The 18,113-nt window shown below is 44.2% G+C and overlaps 1 protein-coding gene across 1 annotated transcript; it reads right to left on the reverse strand.

The window, feature by feature from the left end:
* Positions 1 to 761: 761 nt before the first annotated feature.
* On the reverse strand, positions 762 to 16,787 carry LOC129380109 (uncharacterized). The gene is made up of 3 exons (XM_072285904.1): positions 16,089 to 16,787; positions 13,194 to 13,436; positions 762 to 1,741 (listed from the first exon to the last, which is right to left on the reverse strand). Exons 1-3 carry the CDS (start codon positions 16,502 to 16,504, stop codon positions 1,558 to 1,560), a joined length of 843 nt encoding a protein of 280 aa, XP_072142005.1. The 5' UTR covers positions 16,505 to 16,787; the 3' UTR covers positions 762 to 1,557.
* Between the last annotated feature and the right edge of the window lie 1,326 nt (positions 16,788 to 18,113).

Here is an 18,113-nt window from a genome sequence, read left to right on the forward strand (position 1 = left end):
ACTTAAAGATAACGTGCCGATTGTTATGCCCGAACCCACACCCTCCGCAGAGAGCGTGAGTACGGCTCGTGCCACTCCTACTGAGCCTCTTTTTTAGCTGACATTGTCTCTTATTACAGCGGAGCTGTAGGTAACTAGGGTGCCATAGAATTTTCGTGTCCGCATACAAAAACGATCATCATCAACGGCTCATACGCCCGTAAGTAAGCAAAAAATGCAATGGCTCATAGCCCCATGAGCCAGAGGCTACAAGCACTCAGCATAGTGCAGCGAAAAGTTTTTACATTGTTTCCAATCACGCATGCGACATACACAATGCCATGTCGAAAACTCTCATCATCAATGGCCCATAACCCCGATGGGCATTGGCTCATACCCCCGCTGAGGAAAACCAGTGAGGAATTTTGGCCGTTTTGTAGGTACGAATATGCGCAAGTCAACTTTCATGACCTTCGTAAACCAATTAAATCAACATCAGCAGTCAATCTTGCGATCGACCAGTAAACGTTTTCAAGATAGGGGTACAAACTGAGGCCAAAGTTCACGCCGCGCTTTGTGTTCTTATTGGAACGGATACTGCGTTTCTGAGATACCACAGTTCAGGTAACGCTTAAGGAGGGGTGGAACTTCCAATAATAATAATAATAATAATAATAATAATAATAATAATAATAATAATAATAATAATAATAATAATAATAATAATAATAATAATAATAATAATAATAATAATAATAATAATAAGCTGGGTAATCATGTTCTCGCGCTTCTACTTCATCTTCCCAACCATCACCCCGTCCGAACGTATACTCCGCAAGTCCCTCTTAGGTCTGAGCGATACGAACACATTTCTGCGTATGTGACTGTGTGTTCATATTTTGCGGCTATCCCCCAAGGAATCCTTAAAAAGGAAGGCTGAATCCTGGCAGCTTTAGAAGGACTTCCTTTCGAGCAGCGCGGCGTGCAATTCCAGCAACCCCTGTGCATCCGTGGATCACATTCCATTGCAGGGTATTACAGTCAAGCACACAAGCAGAACCATTTGACTGGTCTGGCCACATTGTCGCGAGGCAGTATTGTCGAGATAACGTCGTAGCTCTTGAACGGTATAGTTATCAATAAAAAAAAAAAGAGAATTACAGTGCAGGGCTCATTCAATTTCGCCAATTACCATCGCCCACAAACGCCATGCTCAAGGAATTAACACAGCAACATATTTCGATCGCAAAAAACTGTATTATAAACACATATAACAATACTACTTTCACACAAATACACTGAAAATAATGTAAAAATATACGAAAGAAATGTGGACGCACTCCCCGCAAGCGGCGCCACAGTTTCGAAGCACTATCGCCGCGGGATAGCGACACGGCGACTAGCTCGCAGCGGTTGCTGGGGCCGTCCTCGCCAAACCCTGCGCAGGTACACCAGCCCGTGAACGTAGTGGAGCCCCCACTGCGCCCCTAAACGTCTAGTGTGGCCATCGTGCCTGCGAACTGAGTGCGCTTCGAAGTCGCCGGTCACGTGGTCAGGAGAGAACGCACGGTCAGCTACTCAGCTTGGATAAGCACAGCCGATGTGACGGTAACGCCGCCTGCAGAGCCTGGTGGTGTTGTAACGCTGCAGATGTGACAAAGTGCAGCCGAGGAGACGGCAGCCACACGTGCGGCGATGCAGGCGACGACGGGCGACTCCTGTCGGGATTGCCGTAGTGCCGTCTACTCTGTTCGCGGAGAACCTGATGGAAGAAGGGAAAAGATGCGAATTGTTTGTGACTCAGCCAGGGGGAGAGTCAATATCCTCTTTCCCAATAGGAAAATTAAAAAAAAAACTTTTTACAGCAGGTGAACGGACTGTATCGACGAAAACAACTTTTCGATGGTTTATCTTGTGTGAAGCTGCTAATGATGTGTTCTGCGCAGTTAATCGAATATACTTCAAAATAGCTATCATCCTTTCAATGTCTTGAGAACGAGTAAGGGACAGACTTATCTTTTATACATCTAGGAAAGAAGGTTTGTCTATGTGAAGGAGCTCTGCCAAAGGAATAGTTATGTGCTGAAGAAGCTTTAGAGAGCGTAAGTGTAGAAGAAGAAACGGGGCTTGCTATGCACAATAGCAGCATACGCGAACATGGATAAGTAAGTATACTATTCGAGTTACTTCAACCACTCTCTCACCTAACCATAAAGGGTGAAATAAAACACTATATCTAATGCTTCCCGTGATATGTGTAAAGCATTTGCAGTAGAAGAGAAAAGGAGTTTTAGAGCTTTGAGGAGATGGAAACTCAGTTGTACGGAAGCACTCAACGTGGAGGAAGGCCAATGAATGAGAAAAATGTCATCCACGCGAATTTTCGCATTTCTTTCAGAATTTAAACAAGTGGAAGCGAAATAAAAATTCGGCTTTGTGAAATCTCGTTTTCATTGTCTTAAGTTCAAATGTAGTATGACGCTTTAAAGGAAAGCCTTCACCGTTTTTCAGAAACAAAGCTCCTCAGTTGATGAAAAATTCGTCCGGCTCCGGAGAGATCGACCTCATGACCAACGCCTTTCATTGGCGGTGTTTCTGAGTTAAGGAGGAAGTTAACACGTCGAAGCAGGAAGGTGAATTAATCGACATCTCCCAGCACATGGACACTGAACATCGGAAATCAGTTTTACTGAGGCGCGCAAAGGGAGGAAGGATCATGAAAGGGAAAATTGTCATCCACCCAAATCCATGTGTTTCGATTTGTCGACTGATTCGTCTTCGTGCTGCGTTCACTGAAGCTAGACTCCTGGTTATCTCGGTTGGTGGAGAGACCACCCCGGAAAGGCGTTGGTACCGGCTTCGATCCGCGAACCTGGACGAATGTTCCTTGAATTGCGAAGCTTTCTTTTATAGGCAGCTAATCTGGACACGTGGCAGCTATCGTCGCAAGTGGCTGCTGGCGGAAGCTTGCGCGTGTTCTATAGAACGAACAGTTTTTTCACGAATAGCTGAAGGTACAGGGCAAATATTGGAAAAGGCAAGTGAAAGAGACGTTCTAGAAAACAAGCCACACGAGACAAATGCAGTGACTAGGCTGTGGAAAGCTTGACTTTCGTTCCCACAGGTCTTAAACATCCAGCTTTGGAAGCCCAAGGAAATTACGAAACGTTTGGCTCGATTTTCGAGGCAAAAACAGCCACTGTAATAAAACTAGGGTAGCTGTCGATATAGTCGGTAAATTGTATGTAGTCCGACAACATCTTTTGATTAATGCCTCTCTCAACTGTCCGTAAACAGCGTAGGGCTGTTCTTGAAAGAGATTTTGGAAACACAGTTGTGCAAATCCCCATGACACCTTCATAATCCAAAGCTTATCGTTGTAGCACCGTCGGAAGCAGAGACAGAGTGGTTGAATAGCACGCTCCTATCTCTGCATGTGAAGCGGGTAGCACTTCACTTCCACGGTATTTATTTTTTTCAGCTAGACACGACTTAGATTTTCAGACTCGCACCAGAAGACGGAAACAAAAAGTCATACCTTAGTTTCGATAATTTTTTTACAGTGTTACTGTTGAAATATTGTTATAAAATATTGCTTTGGAAGAGACGTAGCAATCTGTTGCACATTTAATAAGTATTCGTGTTTATAGTAAAAGCGTATTCCTTCCACAACATACCTAAATACATACGAGCGTCTTTGTGCTGCGTATATAAAAAAAATAAAGCCAAAGAAAGGCTACTTTGCCATTTCAAGCGCGCAATGAACGTAAAACGCACAAGTTGTCCCCGTCAATGAGAGCAAGCAACATACAGCGCTCGAACACTGTTTATACAGGCGTCTATAATTTCGCCAGAGAATCGAAATAACATACAGGAGCCCCTTAAAATAAAGCCATTCCAATCCGTTTTTATTCCAATCTCTTGACGTCATAGTTACGTAACCGTCGATGCAAGCATCGTTCGGTGACCCGCGGCGTTTTTTACAGAGGCCAATAGAAAGCGCTCCTCGCTATAGGACGAGACTTTGCTTTGCTTCTAAACCGAATAGCATTGCCTACCTTCACTCGTTTTTCTTCTCTAATTGGCGGGCCAGGGGCGAGGAGTACGTAGAAGTGGCGGGCGTTTCATTGGGGCCGAGCTACCGCAGTGAAAGTATATAACCGGACGAGGATGGCAGTACCGGCGTCGGCGATTGGCCCGCTTCCTTTGCTTAGCTTTCGCTTTCTGGTAGAAGAACGCGGGGACATGCTACGGAAGGGTAAAAATGCCGCTTAAACGAACCCTCAGGGTAACAAAGGTGGTGGAGCGATGTGGCGTACCCGTGAACAAAAGTATGCGGATCACGGGGTCGGCAACAAAACGGAATTTCTTCGTAATTAACACGCGTAAACGGAAACCAATGAGGGCGTTAGAAAAGTCGTAACGCGAAGTTGGGCTGCAGTCTTTAATTTCAATGTGCATTCACAGAGGAAGGAGAAAATTAGTTTTATCTGCAATCCCTGTACCGTATAATTTTGGTAACGGGTGTGGGTGCCAAAAGGGCTCCACAACATCATCTGGCACACAAAAGCTCCGAAAAAATTCAGTTTTGTGGCGCCACTTCGAAGTGGTGAATTTTCGTGGTTTTTTCACATCGCGTGACTGGCAGGCGAAGTGGGCAACGCCCAAACACATTTGACCAAGAGTGACCGGCTGTTTCTTAGACAGAATGCGATCCCATAGATGAGATGAATATATATATATATATATATATATATATATATATATATATATATATATATATATATAGAAAACTATCAGTCATAGCTCTCGTAGTATAGCCCTCTGGGCCGTTTCCTTTTTTTTTTCGAAAGTAGTCCTATTAGGGTTATTATAATTACACGAAGGTACTTCGCCCTCATCAGCAGCAGTCCTTGGTATAGTTATTCTGGCGGCTAGCTTCCCACGCTATGCGTGCCGCCATCGCACCTGGTTAAGCTTTTCCTAGACGCTAGAGCTATGCGTTGTCCGCGCAACCTTGAGCGATCGGAAAGCACGTTTCCCCCTCTTGGCCGGCGGAGAAGGGATGCTTCGTTCCGGCCGCGAAGCTCTCCACATCTCTGTAAGGTGCCTTGTGGATGTCTCGCGCTGAAGATGCCCTCTCGGTGAGCGCATATTTCACCCCTCATCTTTTAAGAGGTTCAATACATACGAGCATTTGTCTAGCAAACCAGATTTTTTTCAAGAGAATTTTCCACGTCTCAGTAATTTCTCTCGTCGTATTCGAGTGCTGATTGCCGTGTTATAGTTTGTTAACGAAGCTTTCCCTCAAGTCTAAATATTTTAAGGCAGTTTTCCTAGCCTCTAAAGCCGCTCGAGTTCGCTCTTCTCCTTGAGCGGCCATTTTTCCTAGAAAGTATGCCTTCCAACTACTCTGCCCTTAAACTGGCTCTCTCAACTACTACACGCAGAGACAAAGCAACAGCGCGCGCATTAGATCCCATAGATGAGATGAATATTTACAATTAGTATTAGGGTTAAAATTATATTCGAGTGCTGATTGCCGTGCTATCGTTTGCTAACGAAGCTTTCCCTCAAGTCTAAATATTTTAAGGCAGTTTGTCGTGTGCGTATCGTGGCTACGCACGCTTATATCGCATTCCGTTTCTCTACCACGGCTGCGCTTTAAAACCACGGCGCTGCAGTTTTTGCTTTTCTTTTCTTTCTTCTTCTCCGCCCTTAAACTGGCTCTCTCAACTACTACACGCAGAGACAAAGAAACAGCGCGCGCATTAGATCCCATAGATGAGATGAATATTTACAATTAGTATTAGGGTTATAATTATATTCGAGTGCTGATTGCCGTGCTATCGTTTGCTAACGAAGCTTTCCCTCAAGTCTAAAAATTTTAAGGCAGTTTGTCGTGTGCGTATCATGGCTACGCACGCTTATATCGCATTCCGTTTCTCTACCACGGGTGCGCTTTAAAACCACGGCGCTGCAGTTTTTGCTTTTCTCTTCTTTCTTCTTCTCCGCCCTTAAACTGGCTCTCTTAACTGTACTACACGCAGAGACAAAGAAACAGCGCGCGAATGCGATCCCATAGATGAGATGAATATATATATATATATATATATATATATATATATATATATATATATATATATAGAAAACTATCAGTCATAGCTCTCGTAGTATAGCCCTCTGGGCCGTTTCCTTTTTTTTTTCGAAAGTAGTCCTATTAGGGTTATTATAATTACACGAAGGTACTTCGCCCTCATCAGCAGCAGTCCTTGGTATAGTTATTCTGGCGGCTAGCTTCCCACGCTATGCGTGCCGCCATCGCACCTGGTTAAGCTTTTCCTAGACGCTAGAGCTATGCGTTGTCCGCGCAACCTTGAGCGATCGGAAAGCACGTTTCCCCCTCTTGGCCGGCGGAGAAGGGATGCTTCGTTCCGGCCGCGAAGCTCTCCACATCTCTGTAAGGTGCCTTGTGGATGTCTCGCGCTGAAGATGCCCTCTCGGTGAGCGCATATTTCACCCCTCATCTTTTAAGAGGTTCAATACATACGAGCATTTGTCTAGCAAACCATATTTTTTTCAAGAGAATTTTCCACGTCTCAGTAATTTCTCTCGTCGTATTCGAGTGCTGATTGCCGTGTTATAGTTTGTTAACGAAGCTTTCCCTCAAGTCTAAATATTTTAAGGCAGTTTTCCTAGCCTCTAAAGCCGCTCGAGTTCGCTCTTCTCCTTGAGCGGCCATTTTTCCTAGAAAGTATGCCTTCCAACTACTCCAACCGACTATCGCGGACAACATGAGTCTCTTTCCACGTAAGTGTGAGGCTCAGAGGAGGAGCTGTGGCGCTTGAAAGTAGCCTGGGGCCTGACGAACCAACCGACTGAGCTATCTTTCCGGGCAACATCGAAGGGTCACGAGTTCAAATCACCTGTTATGTTCCGTTTTTTTTTTCCGCCCCTTTTTCTTTCTTTTTTTTTTCTTTCTTTTAATGTCTTTTCCTTTATTTTATCACTGTACGGGAACCCTCCTAAAAAAAAAAAAATAGATATATATCTTCAAATATGTAAGGCCTCACATGTGCAGGTCGTAAATACGAGGTTCTCTAGCCGAGTGCCATCCATGCGGTATAACCGAGCTCAGATTGGTCCACCTTGACTGACCAAGTAGGGCACCACTGTAGGTTAAATGAGGCGTACAACTCCTGCGGGACCCGCCGTGGTTGCTCAGTGGTTATGGTGTTAGACTGCTGAGCACGAGGTCGCGGGATCGGACCCCGACCACGGCGGCCGCATTTCGATGGGGGCGAAATGCGAAAACACCCGTGTACTTAGAATTAAGTGCACGTTAAAGAACCCCAGGTGGTCGAAATTTTCGGAGTCCTCCACTACGGCGTGCATAATCAGAAAGTGGTTTTGTCACGTAAAACCCCATAAATTAATTTTTAATTTAACTCCTACGGGTACGGTAGAGTATCCGTCTCCAGTGCAAGAGGACCGTGATTCAAATCCCGGTGCCGCGCTATTCTCCACCGGAAAATACAAAAAAAAAAAAAAAACCGTGTGTTGAGAAAATTGCACAAACAGGCCTGGAGTGCGGCCTGATCCCGGTGACCAGAACCGGTAACGCACTCTCTCACCAGAGCAGGATTGGCCACCCTGGTGCAGTACTTGGCCACAACCTCCTATATGAATACAACAATCGAACCCCGGCCCTCAGTCCCCAGCAGCCGCGAAGCAACTGACCACGGCGGCGGTCAGATCTGTGACGCTGCAGAGGGTGCTAAGAATACCTGGCTCCGGACAGGCCGCCATTGGAATCTGAACCTGGCAACGTTTAACGTTAGAACGCTATCTAGTGAGGCGAGTCTAGCAGTGTTATTGGAGGAATTAGAGGGTAGTAAATGGGATATAATAGGACTCAGTGAGGTTAGGAGGACAAAAGAAGCATATACAGTGCTAAAAAGCGGGCATGTACTGTGTTACCGGGGCTTAGCGGAGAGACGAGAACTAGGAGTCGGATTCCTGATTAATAAGGAAATAGCTGGTAACATACAGGAATTCTATAGCATTAACGAGAGGGTGGCATGTCTTGTTGTGAAACTTAATAAGAGGTGCAAAATGAAGGTTGTACAGGTCTACGCTCCTACATCTAGTCATGATGACCAGGAAGTCGAAAGCTTTTATGAAGACGTAGAATCGGCGATGGGTAAAGTCAAAACAAAATACACTATACTGATGGGCGACTTCAATGCCAGGGTAGGCAAGAAGCAGGCTGGAGACAAGTCAGTGGGGGAATATGGCATAGGCTCTAGGAATAGCAGAGGAGAATTATTAGTAGAGTTTGCAGAACAGAATAATATGCGTATAATGAATACCTTTTTCCGCAAGCGGGTTAGCCGAAAGTGGACGTGGAGGAGCCCGAATGGTGAGACTAGAAATGAAATCGACTTCATACTCTGCGCGAACCCTGGCATCATTCAAGATGTAGACGTGCTCGGCAAGGTACGCTGCAGTGACCACAGGATGGTAAGAACTCGAATTAGCCTAGACTTGAGGAGGGAACGAAAGAAACTGGTACACAAGAAGCCAATCAATGAGTTAGCGGTAAGAGGGAAACTAGAGGAATTCCGGATCAAACTACAGAACAGGTATTCGGCTTTAACTCAGGAAGAGGACCTTAGTGTTGAAGCAATGAACGACAATCTCATGGGCATCATCAAGGAGTGCGCAATAGAAGTCGGTGGTAACGCCGTTAGACAGGAAACCAGTAAGCTATCGCAGGAGACGAAAGATCTGATCAAGAAACGCCAATGTATGAAAGCCTCTAATCCTACAGCTAGAATAGAACTGGCAGAACTTTCTAAGTTAATCAACAAGCGTAAGACAGCGGACATCAGGAACTATAATATGGATAGAATTGAACAGGCTCTCAGGAAAGGAGGAAGCCTAAAAACAGTGAAGAAGAAACTAGGAATAGGCAAGAATCAGATGTGTGCGTTAAGAGACAAAGCCGGCAATATCGTTACTAATATGGACGAGATAGTTCAAGTGGCTGAGGAGTTCTATAGAGATTTATACAGTACCAGTGGCACCCACGACGATAGTGGAAGAGAGAATAGCCTAGAGGAATTCGAAATCCCACAGGTAACGCCAGAAGAAGTAAAGAAAGCCTTAGGAGCTATGCAAAGGGGGAAGGCAGCTGGGGAGGATCAGGTAACAGCAGATTTGTTGAAGGATGGTGGTCAGATTGTTCTAGAGAAACTGGCCACCCTGTATACGCAATGCCTCATAACCTCGAGCGTACCGGAATCTTGGAAGAACGCTAACATAATCCTAATCCATAAGAAAGGGGACGCCAAAGACTTGAAAAATTATAGACCGATCAGCTTACTGTCCGTTGCCTACAAAGTATTTACTAAGGTAATCGCAAATAGAATCAGGAACACCTTAGACTTCTGTCAACCAAAGGACCAGGCAGGATTCCGTAAAGGCTACTCAACAATAGACCATATTCACACTATCAATCAAGTGATAGAGAAATGTGCAGAATATAACCAACCCTTATATATAGCTTTCATTGATTACGAGAAAGCGTTTGATTCAGTCGAAACCTCAGCAGTCATGGAGGCATTACGGAATCAGGGTGTAGATGAGCCATATGTAAAAATACTGGAAGATATCTATAGCGGCTCCACAGCCACCGTAGTCCTCCACAAAGAAAGCAACAAAATCCCTATAAAGAAAGGCGTCAGACAGGGAGATACGATATCTCCAATGCTATTCACAGCATGTTTACAGGAGGTATTCAGAGGCCTGGAGTGGGAAGAATTGGGGATAAAAGTTGATGGAGAATACCTTAGCAACTTGCGATTCGCTGATGATATTGCCTTGCTTAGTAACTCAGGAGACCAATTGCAATGCATGCTCACTGACCTGGAGAGACAAAGCAGAAGGGTGGGTCTGAAAATTAATCTGCAGAAAACTAAAGTACTGTTTAACAGTCTCGGAAGAGAACAGCAGTTTACGATAGGTAGCGAAACACTGGAAGTGGTAAGGGAATACATCTACTTAGGGCAGGTAGTGACCACGGATCCGGATCATGAGACTGAAATAACCAGAAGAATAAGAATGGGTTGGGGTGCGTTTGGCAGGCATTCTCAAATCATGAACAGTAGGTTGCCACTATCCCTCAAAAGGAAAGTGTACAACAGCTGTGTGTTACCAGTACTCACATATGGGGCAGAAACCTGGAGGCTTACGAAAAGGGTTCTGCTGAAATTGAGAACGACGCAACGAGCTATGGAAAGAAGAATGATGGGTGTAACGTTAAGGGATAAGAAAAGAGCAGATTGGGTGAGGCAACAAACGCGGGTAAACGACATCTTAGTTGAAATCAAGAAAAAGAAATGGGCATGGGCCGGACATGTAATGAGGAGGGAAGATAACCGATGGTCACTAAGAGCTACGGACTGGATTCCAAGAGAAGGGAAGCGTAGCAGGGGGCGGCAGAAAGTTAGGTGGGCAGATGACATTAAGACGTTTGCAGGGACAACATGGCCACAATTAGTACATGACCGGGGCAGTTGGAGAAGTATGGGAGAGGCCTTTGCCCTGCAGTGGGCGTAACTAGGCTGATGATGATGATGACCGGCTCTTGGTGAAAAAGTCGCAGAATCTGAAATTGTTCTTTTTTCTTTTGCTCGGTCTAATGATTCATAACACGTCATATGAGTTGAAGGGTTTTCCTGACGTCACGTGACAGACAAGCGAAGTGTTGGTGGTCCGAAAAAATTTTGACCAACAGTGAAGGGCTGATTGCAGAAATGGAATAGAATAATTATAATAGTTTTGCGTTATAACACCCACGGATGTTTGGGTAGGTCATGGTCAAATGAAGCGAAGCGAAGCAAATTGTAAAAAAAATAAATTAGTGCTAGTCATTCCTTTCACAAAAGGATTCATCGGAGTTGTAAGAAAGATCACTGCCTCTAGACGAGCAGTACAGTATTGCACCTTAACGCCTTAATAGTTTGCCATTTCATTTAAAAAACAACCACATCAAAACTTCAGACCGTAAAAATAACCCTGTTTAAAAAAGCGCAGGTGCGGGTAAGAGCAATTTTCGTGCAAAATATTGCATATGAAATACAAGGGGGCCTGTTTGTATTTAGAAAAATAGGCGTTTTCGACACGGAAACCGACAAGAACGCCTCCCGCTCGCGGAAATAACGCACACCCCAAAACACTGAGAACCAACTCGCTTTGCTATTTGCGAAAATCTGAGGGATTAGGCATCACCAGGGCAACGTGAAATAACGCAGGCGGTGGTGTGGGATTTGCGGCCCGCCCCGTCTCCTTAAATGGTATACTTGCGGGATCTAACTAAAATAAAAAAAAAAACGCAGGCAATTACGAGCCAATCTTTGCCAAGACTACTATTATAGCCTGGTGCTACTCATTTAGAATCAACTTAGCCAAGTTTAAACTTTGTTGCGGCTGGACATTAAACGAGACATAGTGTCATTTGGTCTTGAATACTTTAGTTTCGAAGTGACCTCGACGCTTTGGGCGGTACGGAGTTTAAGTCAAGGCTTAGTTTTCCATCGGCATCCAGATGTATATATACATCTGCGCGAGAAACTGGCTTCTCAGCTGACTTTCTGTGTTTTTGCCAAGACTAAAGAACGGGAAAATCAGTTGCGCAATATTTAGTATGCCTGCTAACAGAACCAAATAACTCTGTGTCGCGTTCTCCTGGAGGGCGCGTTTTCTTCCACGTTCTACTGTATTCAATGCACCTACAGGATACGCTGCGCATGTGGCTGTTGACATCGCGAAGGCGATGTGAGCCAAGGCACATCGCCTAGGCTGAGAGACCCTTATGGGTTTCCGTTATCCCTTCGTTCTCCAGTCGGGTGGATAACAACTTTGCCTTGCTTTCGTTCCTTTGAGGACACAATGACAGTGACTCGTTGCTTCCACCAGGCGATACCTTTTCTGTAAGACCATATTTGACCACCATATGGTCTAGCGACTGGTCTCACGGAACACTACAGATTGCGAGGCAAAAGTGACTACAGCGACTTTGGGCTTCCGCGTATTATAACCACGGCGGATCGACAACGCGCAGCAACACATTTTCTCTATCACTTCATTTTAAGTTGGTGCGCTTGTCTGTTTTCTTTTCTAAATATTTACATACCAGTTGTATATTTATGATATTTCTAAAATAAAAATAAATTAGGGGTGTTAGCTGCTAAAACCACGATCTTATTATGAGGCACGCCGCAGGGCAGCACTCCGGAAATTTGGACCACCTGGGTTTCTTTAACGTGCACCTAAATCAAAGTATAGGGGTATTTTCGCATTTCGCCCCTGTCGAAAGCAGCCGCCGTGGCAAGGATTGGATCCCGTAACTTCATGCTTAACAGCCTAACACCGCTGCCACTAAGCAATCACGGCGGGTGTATCGTACTATTTCTCATCCTGCACGCTTTTATCTATAACACGTACTTTCGTAGAAACTTTATCGCATCTATTACTCCTGTGATATTGCGTCTTTTTCATGGTAGGTGTATATGATTCAGGTGTCCATAGAGAAGACAAACAGTAAACAAGCCCGCAGCCTCTAGCTTTCCTCTTCGTCTACGAATTCGCGTAATGTTACCAACGGTATACTGTCCGCTTTATGACTCAACACATGCATATTTTAGAAATATATCGTTCATATATTACTCAGCTACAAAGTTGTAGACTTGGTGCAGCTTTTTACCTCGTGTCTTCTTTTTCTAAGATTTCAAGTTATATGTGAGTGAAAGAAAACACGGATTATGCGAACTAAAAATTTGCTCTTCACAGCCCGTATATTTTTACATACTCTCTCTATCTCATAACAGCTTTGACTGTAAAGCCAAATAGCCCATAACTGAGTACTAATGAACAGTCTACATGCCCTTCTACAAGTATACGGACATCGGTATTTGACGAAAGCGCTACAATCCCTTCGCTGAACGATAATTTGACATTGAAAGATTACGCTAGATGATTACCTCAAACCGGTCTAAGCAGTAGTTCATCGTGACACCTCGGCTTACACGAGCATATATGTGACCTACAATCACGGTGTCTCTTACGAGATAAGATGGCGTAAATGGAATAGTAATAAAAGACGGCGCACATTGACTGCAGCGTTTTAGTTGGACTGGTGTTTGGCTTACCTCGCGCGTAGCCTCCAAATGCGGCTGCTCGGTACAGCCACGCCGTACGTGTCGCCACTGCCGTCAGCCTTGATGGCGTTCAGCACCGTCAACGCGCACGGCAGCGTGTCACGCGGGTGGATGCGTCGCCTGCAACCCGAGACGTCGAGGCTGCACTCGGCAGAAGGCACGTGGTCGCACTCGACGAACCGGCCACTCGTGGTCGCGGCCGCTTCCGATCCACGCGTACTCGGGTCTCGCGCACTGCGTTCACAATACACGACGACAATGAACACTGCGGTTGAAATGCACATTCGTCAAGCAAGGCTCCGACGAACGCTGCAGCTCCTCTCACGAAACGTGTCCTGCTTTATTCGAAGCAAACAGCGCCTTCAGAATCGAAACACTAACGATGTCATCACCCATCCGGGAAGCGGGAAAATAGATTCCGGCTGCTCAATTGGGCTTTTTTACCATGCATATATGCTAAGAAATGACGATTGGCGCGGAATATACATAGTAATGTTGGTTCTGGAAATCCAACTGCCATGTGTTAAGATATAATATAATTTATTCTAACTCATCCTCACCACACTGAAAAGGTTTTATAGATTGCCAAAAAATTATTCTGTGTGTTCCAATAATTGCTATTTTCCGTTGTATTTCAAACTTGATGTTAAGCCGCGACCGAAAAGACCTCTAGCAGCGGCATTCTAGGTTAGAATTTTTCGCTTCGATTTTATTTATTGAGACACGACTTCAATCCAACTAAAATAAAACGTCAAAAATTAAGAATGTGTCCTAATAAAATACTTCCCGGTGTATTGTGATTAATACGTCATGCGCCACTCGTTTTACTGTCAGACTTTCGGGCCAGAATTTCAAGCACTTCTGTTTTGTGTTGAATTTTGGCATTTTTTTCATAAAGGGGCAAAAACCTGAACTTCATCCTTTGATACCGTGATTTTGTCTATGTGACACAATGTTGTATCGGAAAGGTGCCCTTTGGGACAAGAAAGTGTCTGAATGCACGCTTTTCAATTGTTAATTTGCTATATGATTTCCTATGCAATTTGTATGGTAGCAGAGAGCGGCATCGTATATACATAGGAGTGCCAACTTATCACGTATCCAAAGATGTTGTTGTTGTTCTCGTTGTTATTATTATGATTATTATTATTATTATTATTATTATTATTTACGGGCCAAAAATCTTTAATGGTCTACCTGACGACTTTTTCTCGGTTTAGTCAAAAAAGGTTTTAAAGAAAATGTCATCTTCCGTTTTGAGTTTTTTTGTGTATGGGTATGTGTTTATATGAAGTAATTTGGTTGTCTTAACCTCTATATCTAAATGAGCATACAAAAATGTTCACTACTTTGGAATAACATGTATTAATTTTTTTGTTTTTCATCTTTTGTTTCACCTTTCACCTTTTGTTTGCACAATGTTTTGTCGGCACTAGGGAAACGCCTGTATGTACAGTCAACAGCAAAAGTTTACGGGATGCGGTTTCCCCTTCAAATGTGAATTCCTGCACTGTTAAGGCATGACACTTCATATTTCACGAATCACTGCGTAGGTGGCGAAGGCTACTACATGCTGGAACATTTAATTCGAGGCTGTGTGACCACGCTTCGCGAGAATTCAGCTTCTTGGCAGATCCTGCGTCCCGTAAACTTTTGCGGTTGACTGTACATACACTTACCTCATCGCTGTTGCCGGCGCTGCCGGACCTAGTCACGCAAGCCATTTAGGCTTCGACAGGCCTGCCTACTATGTATTTGTACTATGTAATAATAATATAGTACTATGTACTATATTATTATTATTATTATTATTATTATTATTATTATTATTATTTTTTATGTATGGGTATGTGTTTATTTGAAGTAATTTGGTTGTATTAACCTGTATATCTTTATGAGCTTACAAAAATGTTCATTACGTTGCCATAACTTGTTTTTAATTTTTGTTTTTTGTTCTATGTAAGCATGAAAAAAATGTTCACTATGTTGGACTACCATGTATCAAATTTTCTGTTTTTCATCTATATAAGCGTGCAAATATGTTCACGCTACATTGTATTAACATGTATTTAATTTTCATTTTGTTTGCACAATGTTTTGTCGGCACTAAGGTTACGCATGTATGTACATACACTGACCTCATCGCTGTTGCCGGCACTGCCGGGCCTAGTCACACAAGCCATTTAGGCTTCGACAGGCCCGCTTACTATGTATTTTTTTCTTGTGGTGCATAAATAAATAAATAAATAAATAAATATTATAATTATTATTATTATTATTATTATTATTATTATTATTATTATTATTATTATTATTATTATTATTATTATTATTATTATCGTTTGCAGCTATGCTAAGTTCATAGCCCATTTTTTTTTATACCACCGTTCGCTCACCAAGATATATCAATACAATAACACTGAATCATAGGCTGTAACCCTTCCTAAAGCAATACTATCCAACGAAATGATGTGGTGTAGCTGTGAGGAGAGTTTAAATCAGTTGGGGAACCAAAACTACCAAGGAACGAATGGATAAATGAAAATGATAGGTGCTATATTCGCGCGTAGAAGATACAAACCTCCCAATTTGCGGACGGGTTCTCCTTGGAGCAAGTCGTGTTTGTCTCTCCTCTAGACTTTTTGTAAAAGAATAGCGATAATTGCGCTTTCGGCGGGCTTTATCTTCCTTCTGCCAGACTAGTGCCGATACGAGACATTGCCGAATTCGCACAAGTCCATTCAAGGCGCTCAATCGTAACCCCTTGCTTGGCTTTGGGACGTGAAAGCTTTAGGCTTGTAGCGCAGCTCAGGAAGAGCAAAAAAGGAAGGAGGTAGGGGTAATCAAAGGGAACGGAATAATAGAAAACACCGAATTGACCGTTACCTCTGCATCAGTAGGCGCACGGTGAACCTCGAGGCTTCCACCGTCTGGTGCCAGGCTCCTTGCGCGGTCCATGGTACTTGCATGGTGGTACACAGAAGCACGGTGTCCTTGACGCCCATACCAACGAGCGGGTACCACTCGGCCCTCGGGAACAGCCTCCTGGGATATCCTGCGTGGCTGCCGCAAGTGCGTTCTTCGACCGTGTACCACTGCTTGAGGTCCCGATCATCTGGGAGGACGTCCTCGGTGGCCAAGTTACTGAACGCGTAGGACACGTCATCCTTGGCCCCATCTGGAAGTGCGGCGAGTGAAATCGGGGAAGGCGTCTTGCGGGATGGCGTCTCTTCCGAGATGTTTGACAGGCAGGCTTGGAGGAGACGGTGAATTTCGATGCCACTAGGTACACCGATCCCCATGACAGGTGGTAGGACGATGCCGTTCCTTTCTGCGATGATTCTAAGTGCGTCCGCCACGATTAGCTGCGTGTTCGAAAGCACGAGAGAGATCCTCCTTTGTCGCGTGGTCCTCGCGTGCCAGCGCGCGAGGGCGTGGCCTCCGTGTCATTCTTCTTTTTCCTCTCTTCCATTTCTAAAACTTGTTTAGCGAGTCATGGCGCTTTGCTAATGGGCTCTATTTTGGCCCACTCGCGAGCTCTAGCGATGAGTGAAATTATCTAAAATAAGAATGTGTAAAACCCGCAGCCAGTAAATAAATAAAAAAAAAATGGGAGGGGCGAGGGGCGACACAATAGCGCGCATGTTGACTATTCGGATTTCCGTATTGAAAGACATGTAAAACGCTGAAATACTTTTATGAGAAAACCACTGTACAGATTTGGGCAAAATTTGTTAGATTTAATAGATAATCTTACAGGCTATCTAGTTCGGGAAGCACAATATCAAATTATGGCTGTGCGTATTTCTAAATATGATTCATAAGAATGGGTAAGTCCGAAAAATATACATACGCAAATTTTACTCATCTATAATTCACCAACAAAAACAGACAACAAATTTCTCTCAAGTGAATCTCTTAGAGACGATAAAGCGGGAAAACGGCATATATGAAATCATAGTCTACGTAATATTGCTACAATGTTTACAAGTGTCTTGCGAAAGTCATAATAAAATATAGTGGTGTGTTTCAGAAAGATGTGTCATAGATCACGTTTATCTGCTCTAGGCGTATTATTAGCTGTAGTTTAGGGATTAGTAAGATTGTTTTTCATTGCTCAATTACGGAGTTGTAAACATGTCCCTTGGCCTTCTTGTATTTTGAAAATATCGAACATTATTATAAGAACACTTGCGGGGAAAGAAATGTAATTGCTGCACTTGATATTGCTTTTTTCCTTGAAATGCAACAACCCGCATAGAAATTACTGTTGCGGTTGCCGAGTAAAAAAAAAATCTGGCAGTTTCGCTCGAGCCGAAGCATCGATTGCGATAGCAATATATTAGACTGCTATACGAAGGGAGGATAGTACTTTTATCGACGGTAAACTTCTAAACATTCGTGTTTTGACTAAATTCACAAGCATGGTTTTATGCGGGCACAGGGACACTTGAACACATCTCACTCGATGACCGCGGACACTCGCTGTCAAAATGTTGGCGTTACGATGAGCAGCATATGCAGCGAGCGAATTGACTCTAGTGCTGTCTTTCACTTCAACGCGTTCTAAGCAGGGCAAGCACCGCGCAAGAAACCATCAGCCCTCGGCATACCTAGACTATGTACCGATCGCCTGTCGCTTTCACGATGGAGCCGGCGCGACCGCGCTAAGCCGTGCCATACGCAGACGCCGGCGTATGGCACGGCGCCCCTCTCCCGGTGCCTCGCGCACGATGGAAGACGGCGCGCTTGCTCCCCGCCTTCCACACTTGAACGAGCGAGATCGAGCCGCCATCTTTGGCTCATTCTCGCACGCTCTCACTCGCACCTATAGCATGCAGCTCGCAGCCACGCCGTTATGGAACTTGGACTTTATACGGAATATCATGGTGACGGTGACGGCCTAAATGT

Source organism: Dermacentor andersoni, chromosome 1 (genome assembly GCF_023375885.2).
Source record: "Dermacentor andersoni chromosome 1, qqDerAnde1_hic_scaffold, whole genome shotgun sequence".
NCBI classification, from domain to species: domain Eukaryota; kingdom Metazoa; phylum Arthropoda; class Arachnida; order Ixodida; family Ixodidae; genus Dermacentor; species Dermacentor andersoni.

Excerpts from the sequence above, each read along its gene's own strand:
- LOC129380109 (XM_072285904.1), bottom strand. The coding sequence starts at position 16,504 with ATGGGGATCGGTGTACCTAGTGGCATCGAAATTCACCGTCTCCTCCAA. Across the intron at positions 13,437-16,088 it reads GTGCGCCTACTGATGCAGAG|TGCGCGAGACCCGAGTACGC; the intron begins GTAACGGTCAAT and ends TTGTGAACGCAG. Across the intron at positions 1,742-13,193 it reads ATTTGGAGGCTACGCGCGAG|GTTCTCCGCGAACAGAGTAG; the intron begins GTAAGCCAAACA and ends TTCTTCCATCAG.